Source organism: Pieris rapae, chromosome 8 (genome assembly GCF_905147795.1).
Source record: "Pieris rapae chromosome 8, ilPieRapa1.1, whole genome shotgun sequence".
NCBI lineage: Eukaryota > Metazoa > Arthropoda > Insecta > Lepidoptera > Pieridae > Pieris > Pieris rapae.
Genome location: NC_059516.1, coordinates 3,887,817 through 3,905,254, shown reverse-complemented (window position 1 = coordinate 3,905,254; position 17,438 = coordinate 3,887,817). Strand labels below are relative to the sequence as shown.

The following is a 17,438-nucleotide window of genomic DNA, read 5'->3' as shown; positions in this document are numbered from 1 at the left end:
TACCTACTTGCAGAAATTCTCGAAGGATCTGTTCCTTATTATTTATTCGTTTCGATTTTGTTTTACTTTGCCTACCTTTTAGTAACTATATACTGACATATGGATTATTTATTGCCTTGAAGTTCCGTCAGAAATAATAAAAAAACTGGGTTTTTGTGCATTTTTCTAACTTCTCTTTCCATAAAAATTCAAGAGGCAAATTAAAAAAAAACTCGAGTTTTGAGCTGGCTTAGCTAAAATAAGTTATTTTTTGATTCATTTTTATTTATTTAGATTATTAGTGATAAAAATAAATAAGTCTGATTGCACCGTTTTAATTAAAGTACTCATTTGTCTCTTTTCATCACAGCGTAAACACAATTGGACATAGAGAGAAAAAAGAGCAGTTTTGATAATGGACTGCAATTAAAATAATTGAATTTTTATGAATAAAGACAGTCTGACCGCTTTTCACAATTCATCCATTTATGGGAGTTTTCCAAGTTTCTCCTAAATTGTAATATATTTTTGCTTTAGTTTACATGACGGTTATGGTAAAATTCATAACAGTATTTTGCTTCTCTTTAGGCGCAATTATAAATAACTATATATTATTTAAAGATAATTGTATTTTGTGATAGTTTATTATGCAGTATTTATTTTAGTACAAACATAATATACGTACGTTTTAGTGATTTCTCTTCCTTAAAGATACTATTAGAAAAGGAAAACATGTACTGCCACCTGTATTGAATGTAATTGACATCTTTCAATGTATATAATTAATATGTTCAAATTAGAAACGATAATTCTGCTTGCAATCTACCAATTAGCACCTTTGCATGTAATTTAATGAGGCAAATTTTATAATAGTCTGATTATTAGATATTTATTGTAAACCTAAGGATATAATAAAGTTATCCAACGTTATTGTTTCTTTTATTATCACCCAGAGTTTCCTTCCTTCCTTTACTTCTATGAGGGAAGCCATGATTATTTAAGTTCGAATTCACTTCTTTACAAAAAATAAGCTGAACAATATAATAATGTCTATGCCGAGTACCTATAAGGATTTAGTTGACGGCATAGAGTTGAAAACCAAAGATAATTAATTACTCTGCTGCTGTTGCACCTAAGTAAAATTTTGGTTTTAAAAACTGAACCCAGGACTGCGTAACCCATCAGCAAGAAAACCGTAACTCATAGCGACAGAGAAAAATAATTATAAAATAACTAGCTGACCCGGCAAACGTTGTTTTGCCATGTTTTTGTGCCAAAAAATTCGTTTATAATTAACAAAAAAAACATAAGGGATGATTGTAGAGCGGTGAAAATTAAGGGTTGCCTAAAAAATAAATAAAAAAATTTAGGGGTGGACCACTCTTAACATTTAGGGGGATGAAAAATAGATGTTGTTCGATTCTCAGACCTACCCAATACGCACACAAAATTTCATGACAATCGGTCGAGCCGTTTCGGAGGAGTTCGGTTACTAACCCCGTGACACAAGAATTTTATATATAAGAGATAATTCAAGGTCGCGATTATTAATTGCGCCGCTTAAAGCTTCGATCGTTAGAGGCTGTTTATAACTCGAGCCCAGATGCGTAGATGATTGATCAGGGAACAGGCTACAGCGCATGCGAGCTGTTTTCTTGCGCTGTGGTCCAAGGCAGGACTTATTAGCATAATTTAGTCCTCAAGGATTTAAATAAAAAAAAATCAAAATTAATTATTTGTGTCTATATCGTGTGATTGATTTAATGTTGTGTGTATATTAAAATACGACAATAAATAAAATTTAAAAATAATAAACATTTTTACAGTTTTAATTGAAATAGTAATATCAGATACAGATTTTTTTATTAAAAGATTTTGATAAACAAAATAATCTTACGTTAAATATCAACGGACAGCGTCATTGGTATCAAATACTCTCTGGTACGTGGTTCCCGTTTTAATCATACATCCTTAAGTTTGAAGAAGAAACATTTAATTACATCTTAATTGCGCCTTTAAATTGTACCAAGGGCGAATATATGTCCAATTTTACTTAGTTCTATGCAACCGTTGCCCGTGCAGGGTGCATTTTAAAAGATTGCATACTGATAAATCCCAAATTGTTTGAAGTCCAACAACCGGTGACAAAGACTTTTAAGTACCTGTTGCTGTGGTGTGCGCTGACTTTCAAACTTTTCGAATTGATTGTGAAGATGTCAAACATTATACTTAGAGCTGTTGTAGTAGACCGGCAGGTATTCGTAAGGCACAAACGAAAGTGTAACTACTTCACTTTATCTCTTTTTGCCCTAAGTTACATAGTATACCTTAAGTACACTTTAGGCCCAAATTTTTCACTCACAAAGTGGGATTGGAAGGATGATATAAGCTGTTACTTAGATACCAATGATAATTTATCTACTATCACAGCATTAAATCCGACCGGTCGATCGATATTCTTCAGTGATCCCTCGTGCAACGTTCGCATTTTTCATCCAAAGGATGCCTGCTCTATTGAATCCGCCGCGAGGGCGCACTGGAATTGGCCGATCTATGTTCTTTTCAACAGTCCCGTTACGAAGGAAGAACTAAAAAAGAATGACGTATTGAATGTCCTCATGAAGCTTCCAAACATAAAATTCGCTCGAGTAAACATTGAGGAATTTTCTATGGGCACACCTGCAGAAGGATTCGTATCAAGTGGAGCTTTAAATGATAGCGAATGCCCTATAGCCCTCACGGGAGGTCTGGTGAAATATCTAACGCTTTACAAATGGGGAGGGATTTTCATGGATAAAGACTTTATAGTGACGAAGTCGTTGAGCTCATTACCTCGGAATTGGGTTCCAAAGTCTGATGATCAATCCATAGGTTCTGGTATACTTGCAATCTCTAAAGAAGGGCGATCTATTGCTGAAGCCGCGCTAAGGTATAGTGCCAAGCTATAGGAGAATTTTGTACACTTGATCGTGAAATGATCGCTAAAATCATTAACCGTTTCCAGATTACTCATAAAACATCACAGAAATTTAGACTGTACAAATGGAGAAAATGTAATGGCCAAGATTGTAGAGCAAGAATGTTCTACGCCTAATCCTATCAGCAATGCTGCAATCTCCTGCAACGGTAATAATCGACAACATTTAAAACTTCCTCTAACTAAGATAACTCTTAATTCAAGTCAAATCATTATTTATTCCAATGAAATAACCTAAAGTGGCACTTTTGAATGTTAAATAAAATATAAAGACGATTCTAGTTGCCTCTTCCAAAAAGTAGTTTCGTGTGGGGAATAATGGACAAGAAACTCATTTTTTTAAAATAGCTTTTACAATGTTTTGTATACGTAAGTTGAATAACACCTAAAGACAATGTACTACTAGAATAAAACTACTGAGTCACCTGTTAATTTATGAGACTGCGCATTTCGTAAACCTCTCGCTTTTTTTAGGATTTGAAATCTACGGCCCGCAGTTCTTCTATCCAATAGAAAGCCAACGTGTAATAGAGTATAACGAGCCTGGCGAATTGCAGGGATACGAGACAGCTTACACATTTTATCTCTGGAGTAAGATGAGAATCGGCACAGGATTAAGAAAACGAATCGGATCGCGTTTCAGCAAGCTCACTAGGAAACACTGTCCCGCTATTTATCAAGCGTTTGCTTATAAATTTTAAGTGTTGTAATTAATTTTACAGATACATTGACTGGAAAATGTTTTAAGATAAGTTCGTGGCCTCTTTCGAGGAGACTTCGTTCGATTAAGCTTTAATTTAAGACAATTATTTTTGCTCAATTAGAATTCATCGTTTCATTGACGTTTCTAGTTTTTACTGATTAAACAAAAAAAGGGTTATATCTTAATAATAGGATTATTTATGTCGAGTGATATTTGTGAAGGTTAATATATGTATAAACAAATATATAGGTACTAACCACCATAAGTTACCTTCATTGACTGGTCGGCTATTTTAAGAGATATATACGTATGTATATGTATCATTAAATATTTTAGAACTATTTTTTACATTTATTACGAAACAATAAACTAGTAGAAGTTATAAGCGATATTTTTAATTATAAAATACAGAAAATCAATGTAAATTTGAACTTGTGGTGAATACACGATTGATAAAAAAGAACTAATATATTTTATTTATTACCTTACATTAACACGTAGATATTAGAGTAACAGCGTTTTTATTATAAAATCGATGACAATAATCACGTATTTATTTGTAATGTAGGTTTTTTGTCACGATTCACTGAAAACCAATTTTAAGAAATTAGACAATAATCAATATTATCTAATAAACCAATATTAGAAAATAATAATTTGAATGCAAGTTCTACGCGTATTGATCTATGTATCTCTTTTTCAGGAAGTTTAGTTTTTAGCCTACGTTAATAGGTTGAACCAAGTATGTCGAATTGGAAATCCTACATCTGATATACGCCCCATTTTTATAAGCCTATTCCTACACACTACATATCAAAATTACTCTATTGTTTCGTTACAATAGAAATACATTTATAAACACTATGAGAAACATCGTACTCACACAAAATAAACTAACACATCTGCGTGATATTATAATAAATATCATGTTTATTATACTAGTAACGACTTAAAATCCGAAACAGACTTTATTTTTTATTAAATGGTAGAGGTATTGCAGGTGCCGATACCCGTTCCAAAAACAGTGCAGTACAAAGTGTGTAGTGACAACGATAGCAAGACTATTATCAAAATCATTAATATGCTCAATAAAATTAAACCTCGAAGAAGAGTTTTACGAAACATTCAAATATTTGTATTTGTAAGTGTATTCGGCTTGAGCTTATATTCTCTTGCGCATACTACACATGAACTCACCATGTACGAGTTGATACATAACAACAAAAGTGATAACATATCCTGTCATTATGTTAATGGTGACGATCATCTCCCCACCGTCGATGGCAAGTTTTCCCCTACCCAATCTCCGATTTTTTTCCACGACACAAGCTGTAAAGGAAATTTAAACTCCCGCCAGATGTGTGCAATAGAATCAGCGGCAATTACTCACCCAAAAAGAAACATCTACGTCTTTTTCAGCGGTCCTATTTCAAAGTCGGCATTGCTAGGAAAAATGTCTATAATGTATAACTTCAGTAACGTGATGCTAGCTAGAGTACACATAGACGAATACTCTCCAAACACATCCATACAATTTTTTATAGAAAATGGCACGTTGAAAAACACTAGCTGGGGAATTGAAAATACATCGAATGTGTTAAGATTTCTCTCGCTGTATAAGTGGGGTGGGGTGTACCTAGACACAGATGTAGTTGTGGTAAAACCATTTGATGTTTTAGGAGAAAATTGGATAGCAAAGGAAGATATGATCGCATTAAACTCAGCAGCAATCTCTTTGGATAATTATTCATTGGGTCGAAAAGTTGCAAATGATTTTCTCGAGTAAGCATAGTTGAGAAAACTAAACTTTAAAATAATATATTTTTAATACACTGTTTGAATATCAAATAGTTGTACACACCATATTAATATACATATATATATATATATATACTATTTACTTTCAGTGAAATAGTAAAAAATTACAAAAGTGATAATTGGGCACATAATGGTCCAGGTGTTGTCACAAGGGTCTTATCCAGGTACTGTGGAACCGATGACTTATCAAAAATGACTAAATCAAAATGCCAAGGTACTTCAAAAGTCATATAAGATCACTAAGTTAATTTTAAAATTTTATTGAAAATGCACGTAAGGATAACATTATCATCAAATTAAGTGTGGTAACCAGATTAAACTCAAGGAAAAAGATCCTTTCATAGTTTCTGGGTCTAATTTCTAAAGATGAATTAATCATAATTTTACAATGTCTAAAAAAATACATGTCAACATACAAATGCTGCATGGATAATATATTTTATTTCATAAATATTAAATAATAGAAACTTCATTCATGACATAATATATTTGAATTGGTAATTTAAAAAGAAATATCTTGTTCACAGGATTTACTGTTTTAGAGCCAAAATACTTGTATCCAATTCATTATAATGACAGAAAGCAGTACTTTGATCATGGTAATCCCGAGAATTATCCCGATGCTTACATGCACCATATTTGGAACAGACTTACTCATCATTTAAAAGTTCCAAAACATTCCTTGTATTCTAAATTAGCACAGAAATATTGCCCCTCAGTATATCAATTGTTTAACGAGGAATTTGGTTTATAGTTCAAAGATTTTCAAAATGTGATATATGTATAACTTTATATTTCTCTGTCAATGCTTATAGCCAGTATTTAACAAAAACTGATAGGCCTCTAAGAAAGCAATTTAATACGCTTCTACTGATATTGTCCTCAAATCGAGAATTAAATAATTTTTAACAATTTAGTTAATTTCTTATTAGAATCTAAAATTGTACTATAAAATTCTATTTGTATTTATACAAAATCTAGATGTTGTATACTTTATAGAGCAAATATCTATATACTTGAAATATAAGGTATAATAGTAGAAGAAACATTTGTTTGAAATGCAATTTCATATACAAGAAATTGCACATTTTTACTACAATCAGCCAAAAATTTGTGTTACAGGGGCTCTCTGATAATTTAACGTATTGGGACCTATATAAAACAACACTTAGGTATTTATTAGGATGTATAAATGTAAACACAAAATGCAGTTTTTTTGGGTATTTTATTACTTACAGTAAAAACCGTCACATCACTTTTTAGCGGCCGCACCTACTTTAGATTTCTTTGTACCACGCACCTTCTTCATTCTGTTCTTACGTTCTTTACGCTGTTTGCGCGTGGGTCTCTTCTTTTCGTACAATCCATGGCGCGCTAACCTATGTTTGGGCTCAAACTTCTTAGCGAAATCTAAGGTGTCATAGATTAGACCAAATCCTGTGGATTTGCCACCTCCAAAGTTTGTCTTGAAACCGAACACGAAAACAACATCGGGTGTCACTTTGTACATCTTCGCCAGCTTCTCACGGATTTCAGTTTTGCTGACGGTGGGCTTGCCTGGATGGAGGACATCGCATACCATCTGCTTTCTGGCCAACAATCTGAAACCACAAGCATAGTCACATAACCTGTCTCAATGATATCTCTTGAAAGTCGACATCAATTGACGACTTTTTCATGAAATATCACTATTACCTGTTGGTCATGAATTTGCGAGTACGAATAGTCGCAGTTCCTTCACTCATTTTGTATTATTTTTGAGATTTCGGCGTAATTTACGCACGTGTCTCCCGACAACTTGACAAGAAAAAGAACGTGTTTGTGTTGCCACTTCCCGGATGCAACGCTTTTGTCATTAAAATAACAATTGACATATAATGTCACACAGTGTTTAGATAGTGAATCTGTGCTATGAGTATTCTGTGGCAAAAGTATATTAAGTATTTTTCATAACTTGCATTATAGTAATAGGAATGATAGTCAATACTGATAAAACATGCTGAGATTTTAATAATAATGAAACGATTTGTAGCGATCGTAGATACGCACTAAAAATGTACATACTATATGGTGTAGTATTTTGTATACAATTTCGATGTATGTGGCAACTTAAATACACAGTACACTAAGAAAAGAAGAAAACAGACGTCACTCAGAACAGACGAGTGAGCATGTATTTTTTCTCTTTAGCGTTTGAATAAGTATATTAATTACTGTTGAGAAGAAATATGTATACCAATTTAACGAAGATAAAAATGGGTTGTGATTTATAAAAATATAGAACATCCATAGATTCATATTCATATAAATACTCTTGAAATCTTAATAGTACAAGTTAAAAATTTAACTGAAAAAGTATAGTAGCATTTTTAGCTGCTTGTTACTTTACGAATACGGCAATAATACGGCATACGGCAAGCCTCATTTAGTGCTACAATAGGTAAAATAAGCCATTTGTTCAATTCCCTTAAATATACTACTGTCGGTTTTTTTTAGATTGTGGTTCACGCATCACCAAATATTCTCGATGCATTATAGGGTATTGTCAATCTCAAAAATATTTTAAAGGCATTGTTATAAAGAGTACGAAGAGTGATAATTTAATAATCAGTATTTTATTAATAATGATCACTATTCATAATAGTGATTTTATTTGAATATATCACAGTTATATGACTAAGCAAGGTTAGGTTAGGCTAGGTAAGAAACTAAAGGTAATCAAAAAAGGTAGTGGTAAATTTGCCACCACCAGCATCATTGGTGGCAAGCGAATGTGGTATTGAGAAACATGTATTATTTAATAAGGACTGAAAACCACGCTATTGTTATAAAAATAAACATGTATGGTCTGTAAGTCCTGTCAGCAATTTATATAATTATAGCATTAACTGATGTGCCACACGAAATAAATAGGTAAACTGCAGTCGTCTGCGCTCTATAGCTGAGCACTTTAGTATAATACTAAACAATCTTAGGGTTTAGTTGTTTAATTACAGGAGGTTCAGATTATGTCAGAACGAAAACACAAAACACTCACTTTCATCTATGATTTCGTATAAGTTTCAATAAAGTTTAACTCCTAATAGAAAAATTAAGTCCAAGCCTCAAAGTGAAGCTTAATCGCTGTTCGATATTTTATTTTTAGATTATTCCATTTAATCTAAATCATGTTATGGCATTTTCCACCCTCACGGGACATTGTTATTATAACTAGCACGTTTTTTACTTACGTTAAAATAAAGATTAACGAATAAAACAGACGTGCTTAAAAATAATACTACTTAGAATTTAGACAAAAAATTCCCTTTTTTATTAATTCCTTTTATTAATTTAATAAACAATATTTAAAATCCATTATAAAATAGATAATTTCTTACACAACAGAGTAATTGCATTAATAAATAGTAAGGCGCTCTAGTAGCTAAATACCAATATTAATATAACTAATAAAGAAGAGCTTTTCTAAACCTAATAATTAATTTCTATTTAATAATGGTCTGTAAGATATTACAGTTAAAAGATATTTAAACTATCTTCCTTGAATTTACTGAAAACCTTGCCATATACAAGTACTTTTTCAGATTTAATAGTTCTATCTATTTGGTGTTTTAAATATAAAAAATATACGCGTCGAATTCACAGTTGACTCAAGACATGAATAAAGATGCCACACTCACCGTCGTATCTACGTTATTTTTCACGTTGAATCTTTAATACGTCATAGCCGACTGACCATTTAGGTAAGACCCCTTGAACTCAATACTACGCCATCGATTATAGTTGAAAATACATGCGTTAAGAGGGGAGGGGAAGCTCTTCATGATGGTTCTTTCTACGTTATATCGATTTTTAGGAGCCTGCATGGCCTGTACAAGTCGCGACTCTGTGGCTGGCGGTATTGTATATTCGAACTTCTTACATAATTTCGGTATGTATTTTTTTATTAAACAGTTTTATCTATTATTTAATATTTTGAATACTTGAAGTACAGCACAGCAAATATTAATAATGTGCTTTATTTGTGTACTTACAACTTTTTACCGTACCTTCTTTTAACTATCTATTATTTATGTCCTTTATAATTAGTTACTTAAATATTACAATGGGTCTGTAATTAGTTTTGCTAAATCATTACATAGGCACATAAAAAATGTAGTTATAATTATTTTTTCTAGAACTGTGTATCTATTTATTTAAGAAGTTTTTAAATGAAATAATTATAAAATCAAATACTTACGAAAACAGACATGGATTTTAAATCAGACCACTTTTTAAGAAATATAATTTACTTTGGAGAATATTTATAATTTTACAGATACAACATCTACATAATATTATTTAAATGAAATCCCCTACATGTATTCTTATTATTTTATTGTATTCACCACAAATTGTTTAGACAAATATGCAATTCATTTCTTCATCATGCCTGTGTCAGAGGATATTATATAGAAAATGTAAACTATATTTCGCAATAAATATATTTTTAAGGATATAATCTCTAATTCCTAATATAGTATGTAGTTCTAAGACTTATTAATACCTATATATACACACGGCATTTTATAAAAATTACATATATAGATATATTATTAATTTATCTATACTTTACTTTTCTATAAAAACTTTTATTTAATAAAATGATTTTCTAAAAAACACCAAATCGTGGGTTTAATATATTAAGTTTATAAACATGCCAAACTTTAATTTATTTTTAAGGATTACTTAAGCCATTGAGTAAATATTTATAGATTACCTTCTATCATTAGATCAGTTGCTAAAAAGAGCCTTGTCAATACTTAAATCAGTCGTTAAATTATGGATTTAAAATTACGACTAATATTATAAAGCTAAAAAGATTGTTTGGTTGCATGTGCTAATCTTAGATGCGCTACTGATTTCTTCTCGTTGTATATTATTTACTCTAGATGGACGACTCAGCACCGTTGTAAACGTGATATATTTATTGACTACTATTCAATCGATACAAATAAAGTTTAAGAGTTCTTGTACGATGAGGTATAGTAGGTAACTTTTTATGTTGCTCGCTCAAGGTTAGCGAAACAGCTTAAATTTATCATGTTTATTCTACGGGACTAGTTCACCTCAATTTCTATTAGAGATAGGAAGAACACTATGTTAGCTTTTAAACGCTTTTTACGACCACTTGTATTACAGAATTTTGTTTAAATTTTCAGGTGCACCGTCATATACATGCCATCGACAAGCAAAAAAAGCTGTAAGATTTTTGTTCCGATTCGACAGTGACTACCTTGCATGGGTCACTTTAAAACTGCAGACTTCAGCCCTTGGATAAAGATCTTGATGGTTCTTGTTGAAAACAAGCCAAACTCGCTTAAACTTAACAGCGTGGCGAGACAATCTAGTCGATACTCTGCCAGGGACCCTAGATTAAGACGATAAATCGGACTAATCAACTTTCTCACTGCCAGTATTAACTTAAATTGTAGCAATGGAATTAGATGAAAAAACTATAGTACTAAGAAATCGCACACCTCGTGATAAAACAAAGCCTTTAGATGCGGTTCGTGAATCTCTTTTAACTGAATCAACGTCGGGAATTGTGAAAGGCGAAGATGATACAACGAGTATTGGCACGACATTTTCCAGCCCCGATGTAGAGAGTGGTAATGATTTCCTTTCTACAAATGGTAAAACAACGCAAGTGTGTAATGAAAATTGTCAGATAACTAATAATACGACACAAGAAAAGACTAACCACACCAAGAGCGTAAGTTATGATAAAGAACTCAAAGAGGAGCAGAAACTTATAAATATTGCACCGCCTAAAGCGACAATTCCAGACGGTGGATGGGGATGGGTTGTGGTCTCTTCATCTTTTGTTATCTCGGTGATAGCTGACGGAATAAGTTTTTCATTTGGTTTATTATACATGGAATTTCTGGACGAGTTTAAAGCTAGTAAGGCTACTACTGCTTGGATAGGAAGCTTATTCATTGCAGTGCCGTTACTTGCTGGACCAGTGATGAGTGCTCTAGTGGACAGATATGGCTGTCGTAGTATGACAATATTGGGGGGACTTATTTCTACCCTTGGCTTTGTATTGGCATCTGTTTCAAACTCAATAGAATTGATTATGTTGACATTTGGAGTCATCGCTGGATTAGGCCTTGGACTTGTTTATGTTACTGCAGTAGTTTCTATTGCTTACTGGTTTGAAAAGAAAAGAAATCTCGCTGTTGGCTTGGGCGCGTGTGGAACAGGCGTTGGCACTTTTATTTATGCACCGATGACACAATATTTGATAAAAGAATTTGGATGGAGAGGAACCATTTTGATTTTAGCTGGTACTCTTCTAAATTTGTGCGTTTGCGGTTGCGTTATGAGAGATCCAGAATGGTGGATATTGGAACAAAGAAAGGAAAAATCTGAAAAAGAAGACTTGAAATCTGGTAGAGATGATGCCAAATCTAAAAATTCTAGTTCTGCCTCTATAGCCAATTCTTTTACTTTTGACGATGAATTTACCCGTGGTAAAAACATGAAACGTTTAATTTCTAAGGGAGTGCTAGCAGAGAAAGTTATTAAAGATGAAGTTGCGGCAATACGCCGTCGAGAGATCATGTTGCTAATGAGAAAGAAGAATAGTGAAAAGAAGACAAGTTCTCTTATTGACTTGCCCTCTCATTTGATGAGCATTAATAAGGTAATGAACTAAATATATTAAAAATATTAATTAGACTTTAAAATTTAGTTAAGGACCATGTGCAGATGCCATGTTATATATTTTACTTCATATTTCAGATCCCTAATGCATTCACAAATACGAGTAAGGAATGTGACGACAGTATGAAATTCGTTTCGTTTTCAAACAACATTAATGACGGTGATCTTAAACCAAGAAAAAACTCGTCTCAAACCATTCAACTATATACCAACGAAACAAAACCTAATGAAGATAAAATAAATAATGAAAAGCCTGAAATTAAAAGATCAATGTCAGAAGCAAAAGATTTACGACCCTTGCTAAAACAAGATAGTAAGGATAACAAGAGGGATTGGTTCAAAAAACAATTGTCGATAAACCATCATTATCTAAGGGACTTGAAGATGCCATTAAACTCAATAAGCCATAGGAACGCGTTATTAAATATAAAACGGTATAAATTGAAGGCGTCATCTTGCCCTGATATTTTTAAGAACTCGATGGTAACAGTGAACGAGGATGAAGAGGTAAGAAACCTTTAAAATTAGCCTAATTGAATTAGTTATAAAACGTGTTCATAGACGATACTTCCTAAATTGCTCAATATATTTATATTAGTCACGATACTAAGATTTTAAGTGTGGGTGAAAGTTCGCGGACTTAAGTTTGGTCGGATGAAACCTGATTCGGTGCGTGGGGAAAGTTTTCGCATGTACGTTAGGATGGTAAAAACTGTGACTAGCAATTTGCTTTTGTATAATGAAATTAATATCGTATTTTAGAGGAAAATCATGGGACATAATTTTTTTATTAGTATTATTAATTTGTCACATCCCATTCCTGTAGCATGGCGTATAAACATTTATAGTATATTCAGAAAATATTTTGTGTAGTGAAACAATATAATTTAAATTCAAACTCATCAGTCATCATTAATACCTATTATAATTTTCCTTCTTCAAGGTAATAAGTATTATACATATTCTATTTCAATTATTATTCTAATATGTCCATATTTTTATGTCTTTATCTCCATTGTAACGTTAATAGTTAAAGGTTTAGTACAAGGTTTATAAATTAAACAACTATTCAATCTAAAAAGTAACTTTTATCTTGAATTTTCGACAAAATCGTTTTAACATTTGAAGCCATGTTCACTAACTTATTACGCTAGATTTATTTAATGTCATTTAACATAGGACCTTATTAATATAGTACTAAGCTTTAATTTTCTATGGAGTTGAGTTGATAAACAGAAAACTAAATTTCGACTCGTATTGGTACCCAGCGAGTGGCTGATAACGTGTAATTGACCAATCTGGGAAGTATGTTTAAGGTAAAAAAACAATCGAGATTTAGAGAAAAGGTATTGGGTCGGATATTAGTTTAATTTAAAATACAACATCGTTAGAAAACCGGCTTGCCATAGACCCAAAGTCGACGGCGTGTGTCAGGCACAGGAGGCTGATCACCTACAGACATTGACATTGACAAGTGATCAAGAAACAGATTCAGAAATCTGAGGCATAGACCTAAAGAGGTTGTAGCGTCAGTGATTAATTTAATTTATTATTAAGCAACAACAAAAAACACAAGAACAAAATATGAATTAAAAATAAATCCTATTTACAACTAAGTCGTTTTGTAATATAAAAACCTTTCTTCAACAGAAATGGTACGATGACTGCGTCAGTGTTCTCGCCGATATGTTTAACGTAGACCTTTTCAAGAAAGTCACATTCGACCTTTTATGTATTGGCACGATTATAATATTTGTATGGTTCATTGTACCATACTTCTACCTCGCTGAGCACATGGTACACAGGGGATATGGGGAAGATGAAGGAGCAGTTTTGTTGAGTCTGATTGGAATCACAAATACGATTGGGATGGTAAGCTTAATTAATTGTATTGGTACATAGTACAAGTATTGTTGACGCTATATAAAAGCCGAATTAAAGAAGTAATATATATTTTATTTATTAACTCTTTAAATCATATTTATTTCTTAATATATACATATAAGTCTTAGGACGTACTAGAGATGTCTATTCTTCATTTAAAGTACCGAAGACAATACATGGTGATAGTCATGAAAGTAAAAGATGCAAGAGAGGTATGTGACAGGAGGAAATATGTAAATAAATAAAAAAATATATCTAATACATATATAAAATTCTTGTCACGGTGTTTGTAATTAAACTCCTTCGAAATAGCTTGACTGATGTTCGTGAAGTTTAGTGTGCATTTCGTTTAAGTCTGCGAATCGGACATTTATTTTTTATTCCATTTAATGTTAATGGTGGTTCAGTACTAATTTTTTTTATGATATAGAATACAAAAATACAAGCAACCCTTAATTCTCAACCCTTTACGATTAACCCCTATTTTTATTTGTCAATTTAAAATTGTTTTGACTTGTACTTGATCTCAGAGATTTATATAGAGAAAAATTTACAGAAATACCTTAAAAGTTTTTATTTCTGAAAACTGAACAGTCTCTGGGGTAGAATAGCAAAATGTTCAACATTAAGGAGAAAGTAGAAACATTCCCGGGGCCAGCTACTACTAATTCTTACGATAATGTTTGTAATAAAACGTGCTGATGTCGTTTACTTAAGAATCTGGCGATGACTTGCCAACAGTAATCTAATCAGAAACGTGCTTTTTACGACACATTTTTGCTAATTGGGTAAAATGTGTGATATAATCAAAGTATTTTTTTTTTATTCATGACAATCGATTTATTACTTTTTTTTACAAATACGCATTGAAGCGGTTTGAGAATGAATTGAGATTTTATGTAAATTTGTCCCACCAGTTTACCTGGGGCATATTCGGAACTTACTTTGGAATTGATCTTATAATTCGTATAAAGAGAATATTTATAGTTTTACATACCACATATACGCCGTAATGTATATGTAGAATTTATTTTAAACAACTGCTCTCAAACCAGAATCCAGAAAACATGTCACCTGATTTACGTAAAACCGTGCCAAATTCTCGCTTTTAACATTTACTAAATATATCTGTAGTTTTAACCTTCAGATATAATTTATTTTTGATTTATTGATGTTAGGATAAACCGAAATGTTAATTTAATTGTTTGTATTATTATTTATGTAGTAGATATATCCCATTTCCACATTACCTCTCATAGCATCCGTATTATATAAATAATGTACATATATAAAAAACAAATGACAAATATATTTTATTAAGCGTAATCCTCGAAGACGACTGAAGAGGAATTAAAGTATATTTTATTCTTTGGATGCTGAGATTTGTATTGAGAGAAATATTTTAATTTTGTGTACGCAACCGTTTTGGTATGTATATAATTTTTCGGTTGCCAAGACGGGAACGCTTATTTTTAAATCCTTCTCAACTATTTGTTTGCCATAAGGCAACATGTAAAACATTTGTCACGGCTACTGATGTACTAAGAACTGTATTTTCAAAGTTATAATCACACATAGTTATTGTGTAAAACATTAACAAAATAAAAATTCAATATAAGAAAAAAATAAGAATTAAACAGTAAAAACATAAATACACCTAATACGTATTTAACTAAATAGGGCATAATAACGGCAAAATTGCTTAATTATGCCCTATCGCTTGAATTTAGTTTACTTTCGTTACGCACTGATTACCTATTTCCATCGACAAACAATGAAAATAATTTTGTTTTTACGACAGAGAAAGGTTCTTTTCACAAGTATTATGTGCCTTAACCTTGTAACCTTGACCTTCTAACCCCAGTCGATTCTATGTATACAAGGGAAATACTGACGGTACAAAACAATACTTAAAAACGTAAATCTGTATAAAAACGTGCACGTTTATACAATATCACATAAGCATTTATCCTTTTTTTTTGTAGGTGGGACTTGGCTGGATAGGAGACCTTCCAGGTGTGTCAATTGGCAACCTGTATGCCATTTGTCTTGTAATCTGTGGGGCATCTGTCCTTGCGATACCCCTGGTTATTTACAACTATTGGTTGCTGGCCTTTTTCTGTGGCCTTTTTGGACTGATGTTTGCAGCGGCCTTTACTTTTGTACCTAGTCTTTTGGTGAAATTGGTGTCTTTGGATGACTTTACCTCAGCATATGGATTAGTTTTACTAGCGGAGGGGATAGGACATTTAATTGGACCACCGTTATCTGGTGAGTTCTAGTGTGTATATTTTGTATATCTGATATTTATCGAAACCCTTTTAACACAACGCGCTAAGTATCCCGTACATGTGTTAAAAGCGTAAATATTCGATTTTGAAACAAATCTTTATCGAAAAGCATTCTCGGATACAGAATAATTATGTGTCCTTTTCCAGGTCTGATCTACGATTTGACGTTTTCCTGGGAGCTGTCTTTCTATCTGGCTGGAGGTTGGATTATTGTAGCTGGTATCTTAACTTCTTTCATACAGCCTATAAGATCTTACCAGCAACGTAGGCAGGCTGAAAGAGAAAGCAATATTATATAAACTTAAGTAATAGAGAGACACAATACTATTAGAATATTTACATACACATATAAATATATAACTATTCCATTTGGAACCAAACCAACATTGTTATTGAAAAGGAACCGAGTGAGATAATCGTAAAATACGTTTATGTAATTTCAGCGCAGTTCTTGACGTATTTAAAAAAACTTTTTTACAGTTACAATTTTTAAAATATTTTGCTATATTGACGTTTAAAGTATTAGCTTCAACGTAAATTAGCTATAACAACTTTATCTTATCGAGAATCTATTTTTATTAAAAAGACAAAATATTCCTTATAGTTTTACTAAAATGCATTAAAAATATTTGAAATTCACTTATGACTAAAAATACGATAGAATCCAAGGGCGGATTGAGCGTCGATGTCAAGTTTTTTTTTAAGATCGTATTTATATACGTAAAGAGACCGATTTCGATTGTTTTATATAGATTCCTAAGTATACATAGAGATCGTAACAGATCGTCCTGTGTATACTTATAGTTAACTAAAACTGACTGAATATTGAGTCTATTGTAGAGTGAAAACAATCTGTTTCGAAGTATTTTATTAATCGGCTTTTCATAACCAATAACTATCTAGTATTAATCACTCCTTTGGAATCTCTGTTGTAGTAGTAATCTATGGTACTAAAATTTATACCAATCTACAAATATTATACTAAGCACAAATTAATTAATGCTTTCTAGTCAAATTATAGTATTAAATATGTAATTAAAATTGAAAAAGTTTACTATTATTGTTATGACACGTTATT

General features: G+C 32.0%; 4 protein-coding genes and 1 long non-coding RNA gene across 5 annotated transcripts; 3 read left to right on the top strand and 2 right to left on the bottom strand.

The window, feature by feature from the left end:
• The first annotated feature begins 1,793 nt into the window (after positions 1–1,793).
• Positions 1,794–3,925, top strand: LOC111002820 (lactosylceramide 4-alpha-galactosyltransferase-like). The gene is made up of 3 exons (XM_045629272.1): positions 1,794–2,908; positions 2,984–3,105; positions 3,431–3,925. The coding sequence occupies exons 1-3, from the start codon at positions 2,193–2,195 to the stop codon at positions 3,655–3,657; spliced, it is 1,065 nt and encodes a 354-aa protein (XP_045485228.1). The 5' UTR covers positions 1,794–2,192; the 3' UTR covers positions 3,658–3,925.
• LOC123689407 lies at positions 2,425–4,101 on the bottom strand. Its single transcript, XR_006750385.1, has 3 exons — positions 3,917–4,101; positions 2,812–2,960; positions 2,425–2,567 (listed from the first exon to the last, which is right to left on the bottom strand). It is a non-coding gene; the product is annotated as an uncharacterized LOC123689407 (long non-coding RNA).
• Positions 4,102–4,673: 572 nt separating this feature from the next.
• LOC123689406 (lactosylceramide 4-alpha-galactosyltransferase-like) lies at positions 4,674–6,457 on the top strand. Its single transcript, XM_045629273.1, has 3 exons — positions 4,674–5,441; positions 5,567–5,691; positions 6,005–6,457. The coding sequence occupies exons 1-3, from the start codon at positions 4,741–4,743 to the stop codon at positions 6,229–6,231; spliced, it is 1,053 nt and encodes a 350-aa protein (XP_045485229.1). The 5' UTR covers positions 4,674–4,740; the 3' UTR covers positions 6,232–6,457.
• A 226-nt stretch (positions 6,458–6,683) lies between these two features.
• On the bottom strand, positions 6,684–7,334 carry LOC111002822 (40S ribosomal protein S24). The gene is made up of 2 exons (XM_022273072.2): positions 7,173–7,334; positions 6,684–7,078 (listed from the first exon to the last, which is right to left on the bottom strand). Exons 1-2 carry the CDS (start codon positions 7,220–7,222, stop codon positions 6,730–6,732), a joined length of 399 nt encoding a protein of 132 aa, XP_022128764.1. The 5' UTR covers positions 7,223–7,334; the 3' UTR covers positions 6,684–6,729.
• Positions 7,335–9,201: 1,867 nt separating this feature from the next.
• On the top strand, positions 9,202–17,208 carry LOC111002844 (monocarboxylate transporter 14). Its single transcript, XM_022273102.2, has 7 exons — positions 9,202–9,217; positions 9,331–9,405; positions 10,676–12,165; positions 12,264–12,692; positions 13,836–14,057; positions 16,055–16,340; positions 16,508–17,208. The coding sequence occupies exons 3-7, from the start codon at positions 10,951–10,953 to the stop codon at positions 16,657–16,659; spliced, it is 2,304 nt and encodes a 767-aa protein (XP_022128794.2). The 5' UTR covers positions 9,202–9,217; positions 9,331–9,405; positions 10,676–10,950; the 3' UTR covers positions 16,660–17,208.
• The last annotated feature ends 230 nt before the right edge of the window (positions 17,209–17,438 follow it).

Coding starts and splice junctions, on each gene's coding strand:
- LOC111002820 (XM_045629272.1), top strand. CDS start 2,193: ATGTCAAACATTATACTTAGAGCTGTTGTAGTAGACCGGCAGGTATTC. Junction 2,909..2,983: donor ATTGCTGAAGCCGCGCTAAG/GTATAGTGCCAA, acceptor AACCGTTTCCAG/ATTACTCATAAAACATCACA. Junction 3,106..3,430: donor TGCTGCAATCTCCTGCAACG/GTAATAATCGAC, acceptor CGCTTTTTTTAG/GATTTGAAATCTACGGCCCG.
- LOC123689406 (XM_045629273.1), top strand. CDS start 4,741: ATGCTCAATAAAATTAAACCTCGAAGAAGAGTTTTACGAAACATTCAA. Junction 5,442..5,566: donor GTTGCAAATGATTTTCTCGA/GTAAGCATAGTT, acceptor ATTTACTTTCAG/TGAAATAGTAAAAAATTACA. Junction 5,692..6,004: donor GACTAAATCAAAATGCCAAG/GTACTTCAAAAG, acceptor TCTTGTTCACAG/GATTTACTGTTTTAGAGCCA.
- LOC111002822 (XM_022273072.2), bottom strand. CDS start 7,222: ATGAGTGAAGGAACTGCGACTATTCGTACTCGCAAATTCATGACCAAC. Junction 7,079..7,172: donor CGCAAATTCATGACCAACAG/GTAATAGTGATA, acceptor TTGTGGTTTCAG/ATTGTTGGCCAGAAAGCAGA.
- LOC111002844 (XM_022273102.2), top strand. CDS start 10,951: ATGGAATTAGATGAAAAAACTATAGTACTAAGAAATCGCACACCTCGT. Junction 12,166..12,263: donor ATTTGATGAGCATTAATAAG/GTAATGAACTAA, acceptor TTCATATTTCAG/ATCCCTAATGCATTCACAAA. Junction 16,341..16,507: donor AATTGGACCACCGTTATCTG/GTGAGTTCTAGT, acceptor GTCCTTTTCCAG/GTCTGATCTACGATTTGACG.